The sequence below is a fragment of the Micromys minutus genome, assembly GCF_963924665.1.
Source record: "Micromys minutus genome assembly, chromosome: 8".
Taxonomy (NCBI): domain Eukaryota; kingdom Metazoa; phylum Chordata; class Mammalia; order Rodentia; family Muridae; genus Micromys; species Micromys minutus.
The window spans coordinates 48435124-48456320 of NC_137977.1; the positions used below are offsets into that span (position 1 = coordinate 48435124).

Sequence of the window (21197 nt, forward strand, 5' to 3'; positions counted from 1 at the left end):
CGAAGACTATCCCCAGTGGAAACATAAAGATCATGTATACGCCTAAAAACACAAACGGTGCTGGACAAATATGGTATAAGGGACACTTGCTATGAAGAAAGCACAGAGGACCAGACATGGTTCTGAGGGAGTCAGAAAGGAGCATCAGTGGATGTGACAGCTAGACGTGTGATTGCACCTGCTGTGGGATCTATAAACACTGCACACTTGGGATTCACTAGGGAGATTTCAACGGTGTGATGTTAATATGTGGACCATGTCTTCTGCTGTGGTACTGTCAGGCTATGACACAGGCTGTAAGAATTTCCAAGGTCATTGTAATGACCTCATGGACCAATGTCCAGTATGTGGTCCGTTATCAGGCTGTGTCTGGCTCCTGTTCATCCTGGTTCATCAAGAATGTTCTGGGGGAGAAACTGGCTTCTATTTTGTTTGCTGCATAGGGCCGGCCTTGGCTCTGATGACGATGGTGGAGGTGGTGGTAGTGTTCCTGGTGAAGTTGTTACTGTTGTGTCTTCAATCATCATGTTTGGGGTCTCCACTTTGCACTTGGACACCACAGCCTCTTAGCTCTTAGGCAAAGATTTTCAGGGTCTCAACTGTAAGCCCTGACATGATCTTGGAACCCTCAGAGCTCCCTGGGACTTCATCTGCACATGGTCGAACTATCCTATCACTATAGTTGGTGAAATGGGCAAGATAGCGCCTGGGGGGACAAGGGAAGCCCCTCGGGTATCTTGGGCATGATGTTTGGTCAATGGTGTACATGTACCCTGAGATGTATCCCACCCACCCCACGGTTCTGTCCTTCCTCACGGTATCCTGCCCCCCGCCGCCGTCCCTCTCAGCACAAGACAGCGACACTGAGACCAAGACTGTTTTGTCTTGAAGAAACTTGTCTGACACTGAATGTATCAGGGTCTCTGTGGTTCTCTACAACACTGGGCGTGTCTTGCTGGATCCACCCAGGAAAAGAACATTTGTCTTGATGGCCTTGCAAACAGGCTCTTAAGTCCCTATAGCAGGATGAATTCAAGCTGATTGGCAATAGTGATCTCTTACATACAACCTAGATAAGCCAACACGTTCCCTGCCAGAGCCTAAACTCCAAGGGGCCCATAACCACACATTCAGGCAGTCTGGATCTTCCCCAGTCAGTCAGAGTTACCACCGTGAGTCATGGAGTCTCTCAGTACAGTGAACAGTTCTGCTGCCCTCTAGATCACCTAGAAACTAGCCTCTCTCGGTGCCAACAGTTTATTTGCTAATCTTTTTAAATTTAAAAAGAAATCAGGATTTTTTTTTTGTTTTCAGTCAAAAATGATGAATATATAAAATTGTTCTTTCTGGGGTCTCGTGAGAGCAGGTACTTCCATTAAAAGCCCCAGGTTTGGCTGTGACAGAGGGTTCCGGAAGTCGCCACCGATAGCAAATTGTTTCTGTAAGTCAGAAGCAACGTGATCTAACCACTGGTATCGAACCCCACATTCCAACGGACACAATACAGACATGAAAACTAAAGGGGGAAGCAAGCATTCTTTTTCTTTGCCTTACTTTTCTCTCATCTGTTGGGTACTGGGTTGCATACCACAGGCTCCGCCTCCTTTCTGCTGTGTTCTGATTGGAGCTGCAATCCAGGGCACCGTCCTCTTCCTTCGCCATCTCCTCCGGCACCTGAAACACAGAATCATGGGAACAGCTGTGCTCCCGAGCAGATTCACAAGCCATGGCACTTGGTCCCTTCTGTTCAAACTTAGGGTCTGACATAGATGGGATTTGATCAATACTCCCCTCAAATAATGAAATACTGCCATGTATGTCACGTGACCGCCACTATGGAATGTCGCTTGATTCTGTTAAGGCTTCCCATGTTACAGATGTCAAGCATCTATGTTTTTCCGTGTGTATTCTAAGCTGCACCAGAAAACAGCAACACGACTGGCTCTCAGGGCAAGTACTTCTAAAAGAATACACAGTTAATAGTATAAGCCTCTCACTAGTGAATCTTTCATTAACACTTTTTTTTTATGCCAAGATTATGCTACATAGCTCAGGCCTAAAATTCACTATTCTCCTGACTCAGCCTCCGCAGCGCCACAGTGCAGGATCGCAAACATGTCTCACCGTGCACGGCAAGGTGATATTTAGTAAAAGGCAATTTCTCTAGAGCTTCTCGCACAATAATGAGGTGCAGAATCCATGGCGTGGACTCAGATGTCTCTTCAACAAAGGTGTTCCCATAAAAAGGAAATTAGAGTAGAAAGTGTGCATTTGGGCTCACTGTCCAATCTTGGCTCTACCTTCCAGAGGCCAGGCAGCAGTCGCATATGCATAGTCCCAATTTATGATGAGTCAACATAGCCAGTCTTCACTTCTCAATGATTGAAAGTGAGAAGTGGGGACTTTAACCCACAATAACCTGCTCTTAAAGGTGAACACTCACACAAATGTTCTGCTTTTAATATTCAATATACTGCAACTGGCACATGATTTTTAACACTATTATAAAGTAGTCTTTGAAATATATGATTTTGGTAACTGCAGGCTGAGTATGTTTAAAGTAGGTTATGATCGTCAACAGGTCAGGAGCATTATAAATGCATTCTTGACTAAAGAGTATTTTTAAGTGATGCTGGGTTCACTGGGGAGGAACCCTGTTGTGTGAGGTGCTAATTAATCAATTTATAGGGAGCTCTCACATAGTAATGAGGCAAAGAATCCATGGAGTGGATGCAGATGTCTTTCCAATACTCTTTTAACTCTTAATATGACCTCCTCCTCCTTTTTTAGCCCCCACCCACTTTGTACATATTTGATTGACAGACTTTCACCTCCACACTCACATTTGACAGCTGGCATTCTCCGAATATGCCGGAGTTTCTGAAACTATGGCGTGAACAGCCTCATGTCTTCTCACACCACCTCAGTAATAAACTTTTCTGCTTCTGCCTATTTAAATTGCAGATTGAAATGCTTCCTACCTAAGTGCCATATTACACTCGCCCCTAGAGGAACTGGCCTTAATCCTATTGTTGCCTGCAGAGCCTGTAGCTCAGATTGCCTTCCCAGCTCTCCCTACCTCCCCAGCTCCAGAGACGCCCATGATGCCAATGCTATACAAGCCTGAGGAAGTCACAGAGCAGTCACCACACTACTGCATTACCTAGAGGTCTACATGGCACACCATGGGCCAAGCTAAGCACACTAGGAATTCTTTATAACTCGAAGTTTCTGTGTTGTACATGACATTGTTCAGAAGTAGTTCTCTATATACATTTTAGTTTTTATGTAAAACTTTTTTGAGTGTGTGTGTGTGTGTGTGTGTGTGTGTGTGTGTGTGGTGTGTATGTATACATGTGTTTGTGGAGGAAGCTAACATCATACCAATTGTAAAGTATCTTATTAGCTTGGCCAATTTTTATAAGGAATTGGAGAAAGGTGTAATACAAGATGATTTGTTCCTTCTGACCTCATGGATACAATTTGTTACTTTGTATCCATCAATTGGGTCCCAATAGGAAGACACCCACACAAAAGGAACTAGCAAGGATGAGATCTGAGACCCTAGTCTTAGTGCTACCCTCTCTGACATGGGAACAGAGTGCCAAGCAAGAAGGAGAGAGATGCTCAAGTCTTTCTGCAGGTGGCAGTTCTGCCCGGAATGCAGGAGGCACAGGCCTCACCCAGTATCACTGACACTGTTTAATTTGGATTGAATTTACTTTGGGGTAAACTGTTTTTTTTTTTTTTTCTTTGTAGAATGCATAGCTTCAGTGAGTATGGGCCTTGTGTAGTGTTTTCTTACTTCATATTGGCTCCCAAGTTAGTACATTAACTTGTGGCCTTCAAGATGAAACTGGTGACACGTGGTTCTAGCACATTCAGTGAGAATGAAGGCAGGAAAGAGAAAAGAGAAAACTGCTCCCAGGCCCAAAGCTAGCAGCATTTCCAGTGAGAGTGCATTTTGGTCTGGGTTTAGCAGGCATGAACAGTGCCCCCTGCAGATGTAAATGAGAAAGGCACCTCTTACATCAAGCCCCTGCCTTGCAACATTGTCCATCTGTCTAGGAGACAGAGTGGACAGAAGACAGAGAAGAATGGGAAAACACACGGCACTGATCTTCCTGTTCAAAGTGCCATGGCCTTGTTGGTATTCCTATAGGGAACATGTGCTTGACTGGAATGTCCCAGTCCCCGTGTTTCACAGTGGAAGCCATGGGTACCAGTGGGAATTGAGCTTCTATTGACAACGTCTATCCTCAGACTCCAGGGTGTCAGAGAACAGGAGACACAGGTTTTTATAGTCTCTAGGACTAACACTGCTATCAAAGATGGGCTTGAATCCAATCTGAACCACTCAGTATGTGTGAGGCCAGGACACATATCTCTCATGCTTCATTTCCCTCACCTATGAGACATGCACAATTATTCATTTTTTAGTTATTTAATGGGTGGGAAGAAGGATACACAAAAATAGCCAGCACACTGCCTGTTGGCTTAGTAAGTGCCAAATAACACCCAATCTTCCATTGTTATTACTAACTGCCACTTGTAGCAGCTCATGCAGGTGCCAGTGAGGAGCTGGCTGGCATCTGGGCAGACAGAATCTGCATTCACTCAGTACTTGCAGAATTATACCCATGTGTGTAAAGTGCTATTATTTTGCTGAAACCATGTCTCCCAGAGATTCTAGATACTTTGAAGATAAGATCAGAAAACATTTCCATATCCTTACGAGAGGCTCTTGTAGCCAGATGCGGATCAGTGTGGCCAGTGTGTAGTACATCACCAGCAGGAGTATGGGGTTGGCGTGGTGATACCAGGAGAGGTCTGGGTTTACTATGATCTTCCAGGTGCTGGAGCAGTCTGTTTGGATAACGGATTTGATCCCGAACAACCTATTCAAAGACAAAAAAAAAATGTGGATAGCTGTAGTCAACTGTGTTAACACATTGTAGAGCAGATATGCAGCGACACAACTGCATAATATACACTGAGACATATAATATATGTGCAGTTATAGGTTGGATAGTAGGAGGGAGTAGAGAGATCCCGAAGGACTGTCAGGATTTTGCTGGGTTGAGCAGCTGGGCTGGGAAGAGGTTCAGGCATGGTAGACATCAAGTCTCCACCTTACTACTTGTCATCACCAAGTCTCATGTCTCCTTCTATCTGCTTGGTACCCTTAGAGCTTCCCATGTCTCCAAAGTATTTTCCTTCTGCCCCACAACAATTTTAAGTGTATCACAGCTTGAATTTTTACTGCTGTTAACTTCATTGGCTTGCTTCTCGGAATGTATCTACTCATCCCGCCTTCTGGACTTGCCTAGCTTAGAAAAGGGTTTATGTGCAAGCATATTTGATTAGACCAAGTACACTAAGACTTAGGTATTCACAGTTATGGGAGAAGTAGAGACTAAAAGATGGCAACATTTCTTTTTTTCTTTTTTTTTAATTAGATATTTTCTTTACTTACATTTCAAATGTTATCCCCTTTCCAGGTCCCCTCTGTCATCCCCACATCCCTTCCCCACTCCCCCTGCCTCTACGAGAGTGTTCCCCTACCCACTCACTCCCCCCCCCACCTCCCCGCCCTGGCATTTCCCTACAAGAAAGAAAGGGAGCTGGAGAGATGGCTTAATGGTCAAGAGCACTGACTGCTCTTCCAGAGGACCTGGGTTCAATTCCAGCAACCACATGGTGGCTCACAACTGTCGGTAACTCCAGCTTTAGGGGATTCAATGCCCTCTTCTGGCTTCCAAGGGTATTACATGCATGTGGTGCAAAATCATCCATACAGAACTTCAAAGGGGGTGGGGAGAAGAATGGAAGGAGGGAAGACAGAACAAGTGTTAAGGACTGAAAATATAGTTCCTGAGGAAATGCTTCTGTTGCTTAGAGCTTTTAGCCACAGGATTTCCAAGTTGATTCAAAATGTAGATTGCACCAAGTCCTCACACATCTTTTAGAAATTTGTATTTTAGCTGGAAATCAGCCCCATCAAAATCATGGAATTATTGAAATGCCATATATGTGACAATATGCGAGTGAGGCCAACTAAATGAGCAAATATTTCATTTCATGTAATACTTGGCATGAATCCAATATTATGGGAGCAAATATTGAACTTGGCCAGAGTTCTACAGCTCAGACATGGAAGCCAAATATCCTATAGCAGAATTCCTGTGAAATGTATCTCTGACAAATTTCATTTGTGCTTAATTTGAGTTTTTCAAAGCTTGGTAATTAATGACTTATTTTGAAAGAGGACATTACAGTGCTTGTTAAAATTAGAAATGGTTTGCTTTAAAAGCTAATTTCTATCATGCATCCTGAATGTTCCTGATTACATAATGGGAAAGTGTACAAAATATAATTTGTTCAGAAATGTTGAAAATGTGACATATTAAGAAATCCATTTGCCAGCGGTTTTGTTACAAAGCGATGCTGATAAATGGTTAGGCTTTGGCTGTGTGGCCAAGCTTCACCTCTCTAGTGTTTGCGCCCGTTCTTCTAAAGCATTTGTTTATTTTACTTGTACGGCTCTTTGCCTGAATGTATGTCTGACACCAAGAAAGGGCGAAACAGGGTTTTGGATCCGCTGAGACTGAAGTTACAGACAGCTGTGAGGCACACGGGAACTAGGTGTCAAAATGGGGTCCTCCTCAAGAGCAGCCAATGCTCTTAACCACTGAGCCGTCTCTCCAGCCCCCTGATTTTTCTCTGCAGCTTTCTTCCTCCCCATGCCTCTTCCTCATCTTCTTTCTCCTTCTCTTCCTCCTTCCTCTCTTCCCTCTCCTCTTCATTTTCCTTCTTTTTTTTTTCCAAATAGGTTTCACTATATAGCCTTCAATGCCCTGAAACTTTCTACATAGGCTGGCCTTGAAGACAGAAATTCACCTGCCTCAGCTTCCCATATGTCCTTTCATGTGAACTAGCATACTCCGTTCAGGTGTAAGGTTGTCAAATGTTCTGTTACACATTCCACTCTTGTAAAAACTACCCAGTGCTTTGTTTTCTAGAACAATGAGGGCAGTGTATGTGCATTGCTGAACTTGGATTTTAAAAAAAGCAAAAAAGAAAGTCAACCCTCTTCAGTTCCGCAGATGCAAAATGGATTAGCAGTTCTTATTATAAATTTGCTTTATTATAGGTCTTTTTCCCCCTAAGCTCAGTAAGAGATTTGTATTGAAATTAGGTTTTAAGTAAAAACATATTGAAAGATCATTCTGTATTATATCAATAAGTACAATTCATATGTACTAAGAGGAAAATAATATGTCCAAAAAGATATATTTGAATACATTAACCTGTACAATTAACACATGTCAATTGAAGACAAAAAATCACATGCATAAAGATCAAAAGCAGATGCAGTGTTTTACTCCATTTGGAACTTTAAAATATACTGACAACATTTTTCAGCCCTAGCTGACAGTGGTGATTTCTGTACAGAGCATACGGAATGAAAAGCTCTTCAGATAGCATGAATACCTTGGTGTTACCATGAGCAGGATGATTCAGTTTCTGAGGCCCCACCCTTCAACTAGAAGAGGCCTCATCATCCTTAGCTTAGACCTAGTTTGGGTCCATCAGAAATTCAGCAAGAACTCCCCACAGGCGATCACACACAGACAATGGTTGTGGGAGAAGGAAAGATGAAGGAATGGTGGTAATGTCTCTTCTTTTGAAAAAGAAAGGACAAAAGGAAAGAGGGAGTGAGGAAGGAGGGAGGGAAGAAGAAAGAAAGGAAGGAGGGAAAGAGGGAGGGAGGAAGGAAGGAGGGAAGGAGGGAATGAAGGATAATATTACGCAGGGAAGTATCATGGGTATTTAAGACCCTACATCCACTACTCTCATCATTTTGATTTGGAAAATAAATGCCAAATAAATGTATGACACAGCCATCAACAAGCCTCCCGTCATTTATCTAGCATGCATCTTGGGTCACACAGAGTAGACACCTACTGCTTTCTGGCTGCAGAGACGAATCTTCCACTTCACCATCTGACTGAATCAGTAAGTAAATGTGTGTGTTAAGGGTCAGCAGTGCTCACGAATGTCTGAGAGCCTGAGTTTTATGGACTGGGGGTGGCTTGATCTTTCGAGTTTTGTGCATTGAGATATTGATTTTTATAGTGTCATGGTGTTCTGAAGTACAACCTGTAAAAGCTGAGGGTTGTTCAGATGGCATTGAGGGAGCCTCCACCTCTCTCTGGCTTCTCGTTTGCAGATGTAATCTCTCCCACATATGGTGGTGACACCAAACATCAAGTCCTCTGTAGCCAAGCTATTGGTGACACCATGCCCTCCAGTCTTTGGAAGTGTAATCAACATAGTCCCCCCTTTCCTCAAACAAACAAACAAACAAACAAACAAAAAACCCAGAATATTTTGGACATTCTGCTATAGTAATGAAAAACTAATTCACCTAGTTTATGATAAAGAAAGAGTGACAGATTCAAATATCCATCAGAGACCAAGTGTGAGGCCACCTGGCTGATCCTTTGGAGATCTCACAACAGCTCAGATCACTGTGTGCAAATCCCGTTTTCTCTCTGTGATGTTAGAGGAATCACAGGAGCACCCGGTTTCTCTCATTACATCTTTTGGATCAGCCTTCCTCCCGATGTCCCAGGATACTTGCAGCTGGTCCCCATGGTCTGCAAGGGCTCATCCCGGATGTCTTCTTATCCCACAAAGCCCTCCAGCATCTGACAACACACTGATGCTGACTTATCAGGATGCTGCCTTTCACTTCATTTGCACACGTTGGAGGATTTATGTATGAGCTACCACCTGTTTTCAGGTTCACTCGGACATCTCAGTCTCTTTGAGGGCCAAGGCACAGGCAAGAAACTTGTAGCTCTGTGTCCATGTCCACGTATCAGAAGTAACTGTAACACACACTCCCATGTTAACTGTGTTTACAGATACTGTCTAGAAGCACAAATGTATTAATATTCTTGTATAATTAATACCCAGAACATTTTCATCATGTAAATCTAAAACTCTAACCAATCAACAACCTGTTGTCTCTTCCCCAGTTCCTGGAAGCCCTCCTTCTCCTTTTTGGTCTACGTACCTAGATTTGTCAAGATTGAGATAATTTGCTTTCAATTCTGTTAAGGTTCAAACTTAAATTGAGCTGCTAGATCACATGGTAGTGCTGTGTGCGCCCCTTTGAGGACCTATGGTAGACTTTTCCTAAATGTCTGTGCCATTTCATTCCCACAGCAACACAAAGGGCTTCAAAGTCTGCATAACTTTGTGTGTGTGTGTGTGTGTGTGTGTGTGCGCGTGTGTATGTGTGTATATATATACACATATATACATATATACACACACACGTGTGTGTGAATGTGTCTATGTGCATGCGTGTGCGTGTTCCTATATGTGTGTGTAGAGTAGCCATGCTGGTGGTATGAAGGTGAGATACTGCACTTTCAATTTAACCTTTTCCTTCTCAAGAGTCCAGAGTTCTTTACGACCCAGTCTCTCCTGGGCAGGCAGATTCTTTAATTAAGTAAGCATTAGCTCACTAAAATGAGCAAGTGTGTAATGGGTGGATAAAAACTAAGGCAAGCATTGAATCCACTAATGAAGAATCCAGAAAGAACACTCTTCCCAACTAGTATGAAATGTTTAATTTTGGGACTAATAACCCTCCCTAGAAAACATGTAGTATTAGTAGTCTCATTTCAACTTCCCTTCTTCAGGTTGAAATCATCAGGAAATAGGACAGAGGAAGAGGGAGAGAGGCAGTGGAGGAGAGACATCAGCATGGCATCCAGGCTGCAGGACAGAGACCAGTCTCTGGGCAGAGGCCTCTGGTGCTCTGTGTAGCCGAACTTGTGAACAGGACACCACATTTTGCACTGTCTGATGTCTAGCAGTGTCATTGCTAGTTTCATTCCAACATATTTTTTAAGGGACCTAGAATAAAGGTTAATCATCCAAGCACCAGGTCCTCTGTCCCCAGACATTTCTGTTCACCAGTTGTTGAAGTTGGAAAATAGGAAGCATGACCTAAAACAAGCTCTGTAGCTGGTGACCAGTCACAAGGTAAGAGTTTCTTCTCCTTTTGTTTGCTTGAGAGGCTCGGCTCTGGGATTGTCTCCAGCCTCCTCCTCACTGCTCTGCATTGTAAACCTTTCTTCAGGCCTCTAAGTCCTGTGTGGTTGGCTTTGCACTTACCCAGTGCATTTATGGGTACAGCCTTTGTATTGATGTAACAATGTTCGGAGTAGTAAAGCCAGTGTGTATGACAGCTGCCACCAATAACCTTGTGGATTCGATTATTCATACCCAGGGAAGAAGAAGGACGTGGAACAAATTACATGGCAGAACCACCATCCACTTGAGAAGAAACACATTTTCATTTTCTTCCATTCTCTGTCCGTGCTCCTCTTACCCGATACCAAAGTGCAAAAGCAACAAAAGACAGGTTTTCCTCTTGAAGGATGAAGGAGATGCAGGTGACGCCTAGTTTACTTACTTTGATAAAGGCATACCTCAGGTCTTACAGCATTAGCATGAACTCACGGTAAACTTGAAACAGACAAATGAAAGACAAGCAAAGCTACAGAATAAAATAGAGAGAAAGGAAATTCAGATCTGGATTAAAAGCCTATCTGTACTCCTAACTATCTGATCTGGAATATGGCTCTAGTCCTTTGAGGAATCAACTTTCTCATGTAGTGAATGAAACTAGCCACCAATACTGAAGAGCTACTGTGAGGATCAGACAGAATGGGTATATGCTTCTGAAAGTCCCTTGTAGAATTCTTTATCGTCGTCATCATCATCATCATCAATTAAGTTATGTATTTACTTTCCAACCTTACTGCAGTTTCCTCTTCCAGCATCCAGTCCTTCACCCATCTCCCCTCCCCCACCCATCCCCCCTTTGTTTCTCTTCAGACAAGGGGAGGCCTTCCATGAATATCAACCAGCCTTGGCATATCAAGTTGCAATAAAACTAGGCACATCTCCTATTCAGGGTTGATAAAGCAACCCAGTAGGAGGAAAGGGTCCCAAAGGCAGGCAACAGAGTCAGCCTGCTCTGGCTGTTAGGAGTCCCACAAGAAGACCAAGCTATACAACTGTTACATATGTGCAGAGGCCCAGATCAGTCCCAGGCAGGCGCCCTGGTTGGCGGTTCAGTCTTTGTGAATCCCTTTGGGTCCAGGTTAACTGATTCCTTAGGTGTTCATATGGTGTCCTTGAACCCTTTGGCTCTTACTTTCCCTCTCCAGCAGGATTCCCCAAAGTTCACCTAATGTTTGACTGTGGGTCTCTGTATCTGTTTACATCAGCTGCTTGAAGCCTTTGATGACAATTATATTATGTACCTGTCTGCAAATATAGCAGTATATCGTTAGCAGTTTCAGGGGTGGGTTCCCTTTTGTGGCATCGTGGTTTTAAAGTTTCAGCAGTTGTTGGTTGGTCTTTCTCTCTCAATTTCTGCTCCATCTTTCCACGGAGAATTCTTAACAAGGTTTTGGGGACAGCATTGTGGTAAGTTATTCTGTGTTGCAAAGAAGATGGTCAATGAGCTTTTAATGTAATAGACACGAATTTCTTTCTTAATCCAGTCTCTCTCATCCACAAAGGCGTAGACACAAGATCTTAAGGCTAGCATGGCATATGTTTTGCAGAGGCAGCAATGACCTCAGACAGCATTTGGGATGCTGTTCATGAGGAACAAGTAGAGGATGGTTCCTCGATGCCACATTCACATATGAGTGAAATATTAATCTCCACTATCTCTCATAAGCAGAATATTATTTTTTCCCAACCTATGAAAAAAAAAAAAAAAACAATTGTGCAGTTCTGCCCAGGTAAACAGCTTTCTGGATTCTCGGTTGGCTTGGTCCCTTTTCACAGTCATATTGTACAAGTCACCATTTGGTAAAGGTTGATATTGATCTCCCCCATCTAACCATGTCTTGGAACATCTGTCTTCTCTTATACATGTGTATCCTGCCAGTGGGAACAGGCTTACCAATCAATGCCTGATAACCAAGATGATATTTCTTGGAAGCTTCCACAGCTGCCTTTCATGTTCTGCTCAGTCAGGGCTCAGGGTCACTGCTGTGCCCTCAGGAGCAGCTTCCCAATGTTCTTGTCATAGGAAATTGCAATTCTCCATCTGGACACAGAACCTTCAGGTTCTAGTTACATAATCAAGGTAATCAACGTAAAAATCATGAGAGGAGTTCATAACTGGAGCCACTCATTTCTTTGGTCAGATGTCAATACTGTTTTGCTGATGTTTAACACCCCAGGCAACAAAACATCCAAAGATGTAGTGTGTGCCAGGTGACTCACCTTCCCTCTGGCGTGGTCTTTCTCTTCCTGCTGCTCTGAATGTGGGCTTAATGGTTCTCTTCATCCTCACCCACAATCAGAAGATTAGATCTTTATACAACTTCACCAGAGGCAAAGGTTCTGTCATTCTGTCCCTTTAGAAGACACATCTTGGTTCTTTGTTGCTACTTTGTCTTTTGTGTGTGTGCTTTTCTTTTTTTTTCTTTTGCATTTTTAATGGATATTTTATGTATTTGCATTTCAAATACATAAAATTCCCCTTTCCTGGTTTCTCTCTCCCCTCTCCTTCCCCCTGCTTCTATGAGGATGCTCTCCTTCCCACCCTCCCACCTCACCACCTAGTCATTCCCCTACAGTGGGGAAACAAGCCATCACAGGACCAAAGTCTTCTCCTCCCACTGATGACAAACAATGTCATCCTCTGCTACATATGCAGCTGGAGCCGTGGGTCCTTCCACATGCGCTCATTGATTGGTGGTTTAGTCCCTGAGAGCTCTGGGTGGGGCGTCTGGTTGGTTGATATTGTTGTTCTTTCTATGAGGTTGTAAACCCCTTCAGCTTCTTCAGTCTTTTCTCTTAACTCGTCCATTGTGGTCTCCGTGTTCAGTCCAGTGGTTAGCTGCCAGCATCCTCATCTGTATCAGTAAGGCTCTGGCAGAGCTTCTCAGGAGACATCCATATCAGGCTCCTTCCTGTCAGCAAGCACTTCTTGGCATCTGCAATAGTGACTGCATTTGGTGGGTGCATATCATTTTTGTTTTCTAAGTCGCAGCTCAATTAGAGGCTTCTTTGAACAATATAACAAGCTGTATGATGCAATAACATCTCACAGTTAAAGTAATTGGAGATTGGTAGAATAGACAACTTGCTCTATGGATTTCAATAATTTGTTATATTTATGAAAAATTACTGCTTATAAAATATATATTTAATACATAAGAATGTATTTTCAACTTCTGTTTATAAAATGATTAGTCATATGGTAATATATCTATATTTATACACGTCAATTCTCGATATAATCAAGGCTTTTAAAAAAACGATCAGGATAATCCATAATGGCCATCCAGGTGCCTTTTCCAGTGGAGATGCCTACAATTAATTTTGAGAAACATCAAATCAAATTCCCCTTTGTGTGTGGCCCAATAATGCGGTCAGTCTGCTAGTTCAAGAAGCTTCTTAGAGATTCTGGTCCACTACCCAACTCACTGAGTTTTAATACCTGTGGCAGTCTGAATGCGAATAGTCCCCATAGGATTGTAAGTTTGATTCCTTGGTCCCCAGTCTGTTAGAAAGAATTAGGAGAGGTGGTATTGTTGGAGGGGGCGTGTCACTGGTGGCAGGCTTGAGGTTAAACCTGAGCCATTCCAGTGCCCCCTCTGCCTGGTGATTGGCTCTCTCGAGAGCTCTTTCTTATCTACTGTCTAGCACCAAGGTTGTCTGTCCACTACCATGTTCCTCACCATGATGGTCACAGACTCGTTCTCTAAAAGTCTAAGCTGCAGATACATTACTTCTTCTATCATTTGCTTTAGTCGTTCCTAGCGATAAGATAGTAACTGAGACGTTTCTTATCCTCAGACCACTGGAGCATGGGAACACCAGGGGCTGCTGCTTTAACAGAAGCAGCTCTTGCAGAAAAGATTCAGAGACTCTGAAGACAGTTCCGGGCGTCTTCGCCCTATTTCCTGTAGGCATATTTGACATCATCAGCTCGGCTGGCTCAGCTGATCTCTCTTCCGATCTCTGGAAGGCAGTATTATATAAGCTAAGAGACGGCCAACAACTGGAAGCATGATATAAAGTTTGGATTAAACTTTTTTTCTTTTTTTACAAATTGAACTTGGGAACTAATGTTTATGTTTAAATCTAGATAAATTGGTGGTTTAAAAATCTTTTGAAATTTAGTTAGCTTGAAATCTGTGAATACTTTTAGATGTGAAATGAGATGTCTTAAAAAATAATGGGATTGCATCTTACTATTTGATCAATTTAATATATTAGGATCCCAAAAGTAGTTATGGTATATTACGAGCTGGCTGTCATTATCAGAAACATTTATTCAGTGACACAGTTCTCCACACAAGAACAGGTTTTGTAAAAAATAAAAACAAAAAACCCCCCAAACACCAAAAATTACACCAGGCCTGTAAACCTTTTGTTTATTTTTCTAAAAACATTTGTATATATACACATCCCTGTATAAGTGTGCGCATATCAGTGCAATGCCTCTTGAGGCCAGAAGAGGGCATTGGTTCCCCTGTATTCGGAGCTAGAGGTGGCTGTGAGCCTCTGGCTGTACAACTCTAAACCATGTGAGAGCAGTACAGCCTCTTAGAGCCATCTGGAGTCCGTTATGCTTTGTTTTTAAGACAGAAAAGTTCCTGATATTTTATATCTTAGCATCTTTGTGTGTGTGTGTGTGTGTGTGTGTGTGTGTTTATTTAAAATAATTGCTTTGAACCTGCAGTTTACTTACCTGTTTAAAGGATGGGATGTTTGGCCATATAAATAGGTTTTTAATTATTAAACATTTTGGATATTTCTAACAAAACTACTGCAAAGGTTTTTTTTTTTTTTTTTTTTTTTTTTTTTTTTTCCAAATCCCTCTTATAACCATCACGAGTTTTTTTTAACTGTCTGCTCAAAAGAGAGATTTGAAAGTATTGTTACCTCTGTCTCTGATCTCTGTCTTACAGGCTGCTAATGGAAACACAACCTGTTACCCCGAATTGTAAAACATATAAAGCACAAAATGGCATATTATTCTCATATGCCTCGAGAAACCGAGGGGGATCACTTTTTCTGGTCTAGTCCTTTTGTTTGGCTCCCTGTAGCTGCAGTAACCTAACATCAGAAGCAAAGTGTGAGGAGGGATGGGGGAAGGGAGAAGCATTTAAGTGCCACAAAGTGCTGGAGGGAAAAAACCTCCCAAGTAAAGGAAGACCCCAAAGAACCAAGGATTCCACAGTGAAAGGATTTACATTTTAAGGCAGATAGGAACAAGGTACGATGCCTGTCAGCAGACACACACAGAGCTGCACACTGCCCAGACTAAACCCACATTAGCTCTTGCCACATTTGATTCTGCTGGAGACATTGAGAGAAAGAAAAGAAGCACAGGGACACAGTTACATCTTCCCAGTCCCCTCTCCACTTCCTTCTTCCTAGACTTTACCCTGAGTTTGGGAGGTTGGCACATCATCCTTATTGGCATTTATTTTTGTTACGTGAATATTTTTAAATGATGATTATGTCTCAGTTTGAGTTTTATGGCTGTGAATGGACATCATGACCGAGTCAATTCTTTTTTTTTTTTAATTGGATATTTTTTAAATTTACACCTCAAATGTTATTTCCTTTCCCGGTTTCCCCTTCGGAGATTTCCCCCATTCCATCCCCCTCCCCCTGCTTCTATGAAGGTCATCCCCACCACCATACCCACTCCCTCCCTCCCACTTCCCTGCTCTGGCATTCCCCTTTCAGTTCCAGCTGGGAGAAGTGGAAATGACCCTGAGAAATGGGTCCATTTGTATTTGTTTATAATACTGGAGTCGCAATATTAACCTGCAGTGTCAGGTAAGCAAATGATGGTGACAACGGAAATTAGTACAAAGACCCAGCTGGCTCTCCCAAGGGGAGCATTTTTTAAGCATACTGTTGGTCAGAATAGCACTTCCTTGAAAACTACTAGAATGTAAATGATATGTGGGATAACTGCGTTAGAAGTGGCCGTCTGTAGCGAAATTTAGCCACAGGCATATTGCCAGCAGGGACCTCATGTTCCTACTTTATGAAACAACAGCATAAAGAATGCAAGAAATACAGAGAGCAGGTATCTGGAAGGTCTCTCTGGCTTACAGCTGCATCTATTTTGTATTTGAAGATGACAAACACCTCAGTGGCTTCTTGCTCAATATTCTAAATCTGGAATGTCTGTTTCTCATCCTGTCTTCCACCTCCTCACCAAGGTAGGGGGGGTCATTCCGGTGGCCTTGGACCTAGGGAAGCTTAGTCCATCTGAGATACTATACAACACAAGCTAGCCTCTCAGGCCCAGGGACTGGGAAGTCCAAGTGGAAGGGACTGAAGCTTACTGCAGGGTGAGCTGTGGTGTCTGAGTTCATAGATGGCTAACTTCTTGTTAGCACAGGGCCTCTTTTTAAGGCCACAAAGGTCACTTGTAAGAGTCAATGATCTGAAGGCAAAACCTTATTGAGAGGTTTACAGAAATAAGAGTAGGTAAAAGAGGGACAACCCAGGACACTGGGGTTTAATAAAGAAGACAGGGTTCTCCTGATAAGACAGACCTCACTGCCTTAAATCTGCCTTCTGAAAGGCCATTTAAAAAGAAGACAGAGGCATTGTAGCAAGCACTCTGGCTTCCAGAGTTTCTATTGGGAAATTGGACATTATTCTTATAGGGTTGTTTTGTTGTTTTTGCTAGTGTTCATTTGTTTGGTTTGTTTTGCTTTTGCATAGATGATTAGATAGATAGATAGATAGATAGATAGATAGATAGATAGATAGATAGATAGATGCATGGATACATGGATACATAAATGGATGGATGGACAGTTGGATGAATAATTGGATAATGACTGTTTTTTCTCCTTTGACTTATGTTTTGTATATTTAGTGCATAAAATTTTATATGTTCCAGAAAAAAAAAAGAAGAAGATAAGGTACTCATCACCAGTGAGAGGAGGACTGAGAGGGTTGCCAACACCCACTTATCCAGGGACATTGTATTAGTCTATGGCCAAAGACTATCATAATGTCATTAGCTATCGAGTTAGACCCCTCCCCACTTAATGCATGATCTCCTGCTTCAACAGAGGTCATGTTCCATTCTCATGTTGTTCATCCAGTCACATGTCCAAGCTCCCTTCATCCATCTCTGGCTCTGACTTTGTTACTCATTGACTTAAACCGTCTGGTAGCCTGTAGTCAATGGCTGGTATTGCTGCGTGTGACCCTGAAGTACCCCTGGTATAGTTAATTACCCTAAGCTCTTTGTCCTTCTGGACTACAAAGAGTTCCTTGTTTACAGAATGATCTGCAGACATGTTTCTGAAACATCTGAAGGTGTTTGCAGAAGCCACCTTTACTTGGAAAGTTGTCATGATGCGTTAGAAGCCAACCATGTGGAAGGACTCCCATAGGTTCCTCCAGAGCTTTGTAGGGCAGCAGGCCCAGAGCCCTGTCCCTCGTCTCTCTTTAGCTTGGATATCTCATGTCAGGTACAAGCCCCCATCCATTCCCCTCAGTGCTTCAGACTTGGTCATGCATTAACCCTTAATCTTCCTTCACACCTATTGTTAGCACAGCGTGTAACTTGTACGTTCACTATTTCCACTACTGTCTAGAACAGTGGTTCCCCACATGTGGGTCAAGGCTCTTTTGGCAAACCTCTGTCTCCAAAAATATTTACATTACATTTCATAATAGTAGCAAAATTACAGTTATGAGTTAGCAACAAAAAATATTATGGTTGGGGGGTCTGCACAACATGAGGAACTCTTTAAAAGGGTCAGAACAGTAGGAAGGTTGAGAACCACTGATCTAGAAGAAGATATGTCTTTATTTGTTAGAGGATAGAAGAATAATGAACTTTATCAAAGGAATGCACTAGCACATGATAAGGGGTACTAATAATGGAAATTTTCTTGAGCAACAAAAAGAAAAAAAATCCAAAATGTAGTATTGAATTAAAACCTGTTTTTTCCTTTTTTATTGGATAATCTGTATTTACATTTCAAGTGTTATCCCCTTTATCCCCACTTCCATCCCCCTCCCCCTCCCTTCCCCTTGCCTCCATGAAGGTGCTCCCTCTCCTAAATTTTAGAGGCCGGGATAATGGCTCAGTCAGTAAAATGCCTCCTGCACAAACATGAAGACTAGAGTTCAGATTGCCAGCACTCAACTAAGATCCATGTGTGGTGGCACATGTATATAAACCCAGCAGTGGAGGGGGAGAGGGTAAAGAGTCACTTACCCTGGAGTTCTTGACTAGTTAGCTTATCAAAATTGATGAACCTGTTTTGAGTGAAAGACTTTTAGTGATGACAATTACCTGACACTGTAAGATAAAATAAGCCCTCTCTTTCTCAAGTTGTTTTTGGTGATGTTGTTTATCACAGCAATAGAAATCTAATGAAAGACACCTTTTATGCATACAAGTAGCAGAAAGAATATATTCAAATGAGATCTCTTACATATACATAGTTAAATACATGCAATAATCCTATATATTATTTATGAATATACAATAATTACACGTGTAACCTGTGATGGCTTGAATAGGTTTGGTCCCGAAAGAGTCATGTGTTTGAATGCTTGACCCATAGGGTGTGACACTATTAGGAAGTGCAGTCATGTTGAAGTAGGTTGTTGTTGTAGGAAATGTGTCACTGTGGGTGAGGACTTTGTGGTCTCCTGTGCTGACACCCAAGCCAATATGGGACAGTTTTCTGCTACTGCCTTCTTCAAGATGTAGAATAGAACTCTTGGCTGCCCTAGCACTATGTCTTCTTGCATGCTACCATGCTTCTCACCGTGATGATATTGGACTAAACTTGTAAAACTGTAAGCCAACTTCAAGTAAATGCTGTCCTTATAAGAGTTGCCTTGAGAGCTAAAGGGGTTTGCAACCCCATAAGAAGAGCAACAGTATCAACCAACCAGACCCCCAGAGCTCCCAGAGACTAATCCTCCAAAGAGTACACGTGGAGGGACCCATGGCTCCAGCCACATATGTCACAGAGGATGGCTTTTTGGGCATCAGTGAGAGGAGAGGTCCTTGGTCCAATGGTCTGGGGAGCCTCAGTGCAGAGCAGACTTAAGTCAGTCTGCTATTTAGACTCACTCTCCCCAGTGTCCTGGCTATGGTCCACTTTTCCAGGTTATTGCTAGGATGTATAATGTGACTCTCAACAGGGAATGAGAAACCATCCCACAGTTGCCGTGCTTACCCGACAGGTGACATTAAGGCTTACCAATCTAATTCAAACCATGTTTATGCGCTGCAAATTGTCACCGATATCTACCTTACCTCTCCTACCCCTACCTGATATCCTTCCCTAGTTTTCTTGCCAAGACATGGCTTACTCAAAGTCATATACTACACTGAGAAAAACATCAATAACTAGAAAGCAGATCATTGGAAAACTATGGTTCATCTGTTGTTAATCTCTACCCTTTATTGGTCATTTTTAGATTAAATGATGTCATGTACAGAGAGGGAAATCACAGGATTTGGCATATAATTTGTGCTCCAAAAAATCCAGGCTATTGCAGTTTTGTTACTGCTGTGAGGCATGACATCAGCTTGACTTCTGCTGGCACAGGCAAACGAGGGGGTCTTTATTGGTCCCATTTAAGATGAGTTTGAACTACACTACCTCTTGTACATGTCTTCATATATGTCTCTTAATAATGTCTCTTCAGAGACACTGAGACATGGCGCTCAGTGGGGAGTCTGGGATGCTGTGTAGAATGGTGAGCACTGGAATTATATCTCACCGTTAATGTTGGGCTACTCACCAAAATAGATTTCTTTCATCTTGTCAATACAATCGGGGAAAGGTCAAAATCCCACTGAGAGTGCTCGCAGCTGTGGGCAGATTTCAGCCAAATGTATGCTCTTCTGCTGTTGCCCAAGAGCCCTCTCATTCCTTCAGACTATGCATGTCCATTTCTTACATTAAGCAAGTAAACATAGAAATGGCTGACAGTTTTCTGTCCATCTCATGGATAAGTAAAAGCTGAGGACTAGTGCTGGGGCAGAGGTTGACTTCAACAACCTCCAGTGACAGTTACCCAAGTTCAGAGCAGGGACCTGCTCAGCACTCAGGATTCCTCTCAGTGCAAAGTGGAAGTCCCGGGGATTCTCTTAGCTGCACCTTCTGTTTTGATCCAGTCTGCAGAGACAGCCACCACCTCCGAAATGCCTGAACAAATGGCAAGAAATTAAGTGGCAAGGACAACCACTTGTCACCAGCCTTCCTCTTAAAATATCAGAACCAGTAAGGAGTTCAGAACCAGAGGTGGCGGGGCCATGGGTGAGAGTACTGTCAAAGCCTCCTCAATCCCAAATTTTAAAACCAAGGATTTGGTGCTAGAAATGCAGTGGTGACTGAGACAGTCACAGAGAGCAGGAACATGTGTTCTTCCAGCCATCTATGACGTTTTCTCCATTGGCAGATAGCCCAGTCCAATGCATCCCATCGATCTGAGCACAGTTCTGCCTTTCACACTTGAGTTTCTGGTTGGCCTCCCATGCCTCCCCTCCCTGTTACACTACATTGCGTCATCCAGAAAACACAGCCAAGACTTAGCCTTCCTGTTTCATTAGTCTCTTTGTTAAACTTTAGACATGTTTCTATGTGTGTGTGTGTGTGTGTGTGTGCGTGAGAGAGAGAGAGAGAGAGAGAGAGAGAGAGAGAGAGAGAGAGAGAGAGAGAGAGAGAGAGAATGTTAATCTGACAGATTTCACACTATACTGTTTTTTTTTAGAGCTTGGAAAAACTTTACACGGAGTCACCTTGGGTGTGCATTATTCCTTTGAAGTTTTGGAAGGCACATACATGTCTTCCCTATTCTCCAATGTGCTGTAATTATTATTATTTTTCTGTATTTGAGTAAAACTGCTTCATAATAGCATTCTGTCCAAGGGACAACATCGCAGCTGGCGTAAATATCTTACATTCAGGATGGTGAACGAACAAAGAATCCATTTGGAAATGTCTTCTGGGTAACAAGTCTAGGTATCGTTTGTCTGATGTCACATCTAGGACTCACAAGAGAGTGTTTACGTGTGGGGAGTATTTTAAATCCATGGCTGTTATCCCTTGTGCTTGGAT

At 42.6% G+C, this 21197-nt stretch overlaps 1 protein-coding gene across 4 annotated transcripts in view; it reads right to left on the reverse strand.

Moving 5' to 3' along the window:
- PIEZO2 (piezo type mechanosensitive ion channel component 2) overlaps window positions 1-21197 on the reverse strand; it is a gene marked incomplete at both ends in the record, with an annotated part of 345228 nt that overhangs the window by 94807 nt on the left and 229224 nt on the right. For all 4 annotated transcript variants that reach the window (XM_080920084.1, XM_080920082.1, XM_080920083.1 and 1 more), the window contains 2 exons: window positions 1555-1674; window positions 4736-4898. In XM_080920084.1, the coding sequence (XP_080776210.1) occupies window positions 1555-1674; window positions 4736-4898 (283 nt within the window). The remainder of the gene's footprint in view (window positions 1-1554; window positions 1675-4735; window positions 4899-21197) is intronic.